Source organism: Phytophthora parasitica (assembly GCF_000247585.1).
Source record: "Phytophthora parasitica INRA-310 unplaced genomic scaffold supercont2.8, whole genome shotgun sequence".
Taxonomy (NCBI): domain Eukaryota; phylum Oomycota; class Peronosporomycetes; order Peronosporales; family Peronosporaceae; genus Phytophthora; species Phytophthora nicotianae.
The window spans coordinates 1,851,619-1,852,669 of record NW_008648994.1 but is presented as its reverse complement, the minus strand read 5'-3'; the positions used below and the strand labels follow the sequence as shown (position 1 = coordinate 1,852,669).

The following is a 1,051-nucleotide window of genomic DNA, read 5'->3' as shown; positions in this document are numbered from 1 at the left end:
TAATGTAATTAATGTGCCATTCGTACAATCTAGTCGATGCACCGATGAACAGTTTCAGCATCCCAGAAGTTCGCTTTAACCCTGAGAAACAAGATCATTTCCAGTGAAACGGGTAACAAACTGTGCGTGTCAATATCGTAGGTCGCCGGTGCCACGCTGAACAAACGTTCTGCTAGATTGGATGCCGGAGGTATAGTTTGGATAGGTCTGTACGAGCTCTTTACAGACTCCAGGCTTCTTCATCACGGACTCAGCAAAACTCTTCTCCTGTTATCCTTCCGGGCTCACTTCGCTCTCAGGTTGTCGGAGGAAGGGCTGCACAGCCTTCTTCCCTTGGCGATTCAGAAGATGCTGCTTTCTCAAGTTGAATCCGGACACAAGCAGACTCGTAATCGGGGCTAGCCACGATAGTTCCCCTTGTATCTAGGTAGTCACCATAGTACGTAGAATTAATCCGTGGACGTTCTATACAAAACTTACCCAAGTGCCACTTTAAAGCGGTATTTCTTTGAGTAATGCGTCGAACAGAACGCGAACCTCCCAAAGCATCACATCATCAGACTGTAGCTGCCTAGACTCCGACTGAATACGTCCCAGCGTTTCCAGTAACACCTTCAGCTTCTTGTTTTCGCTAGCAGGGGGTGTAAATTCAGCCCGATTCTCATCATCACGGTTAATGAATTCGAGTAGTTCGAACTATCGGTGCAACATTTTGGATGTAGACCTCCATCTGGTGTCTTGACGGAGTACCGAGGCAGAGTTTAGTCTTAAATCTGTAAAAAAAAATTAGGAAAAACAAAAATAGGATAAAATAAAAATAACTGAAGGTTAAACAGCTCGTACGGCAACTTGGCCGATTGATTGAGCTTACGAAGTCTCACCATCAGGTTTTGAATGCTAGCTAGCACACACTCCAAGCTTGCTGTCACAAGTGACACCGCGAGGTTTAGCCGGTGGCTCGCACATCCAACCCGTGACACATCAAGAAGACGGGCAAGCCGCTTGTTAAGTTAACAGCTGTCGCTAAACAGAAAGAGCACCTGGTTAATGG

At 46.2% G+C, this 1,051-nt stretch overlaps 1 protein-coding gene across 1 annotated transcript; it reads right to left on the bottom strand.

The window, feature by feature from the left end:
* Positions 1 to 270: 270 nt before the first annotated feature.
* PPTG_06114 (hypothetical protein) lies at positions 271 to 884 on the bottom strand (the record flags this gene model as incomplete). Its single annotated transcript, XM_008899909.1, has 4 exons — positions 271 to 423; positions 538 to 660; positions 725 to 773; positions 844 to 884. 4 exons carry the CDS (start codon positions 882 to 884, stop codon positions 271 to 273), a joined length of 366 nt encoding a protein of 121 aa, XP_008898157.1.
* Positions 885 to 1,051: the final 167 nt, after the last annotated feature.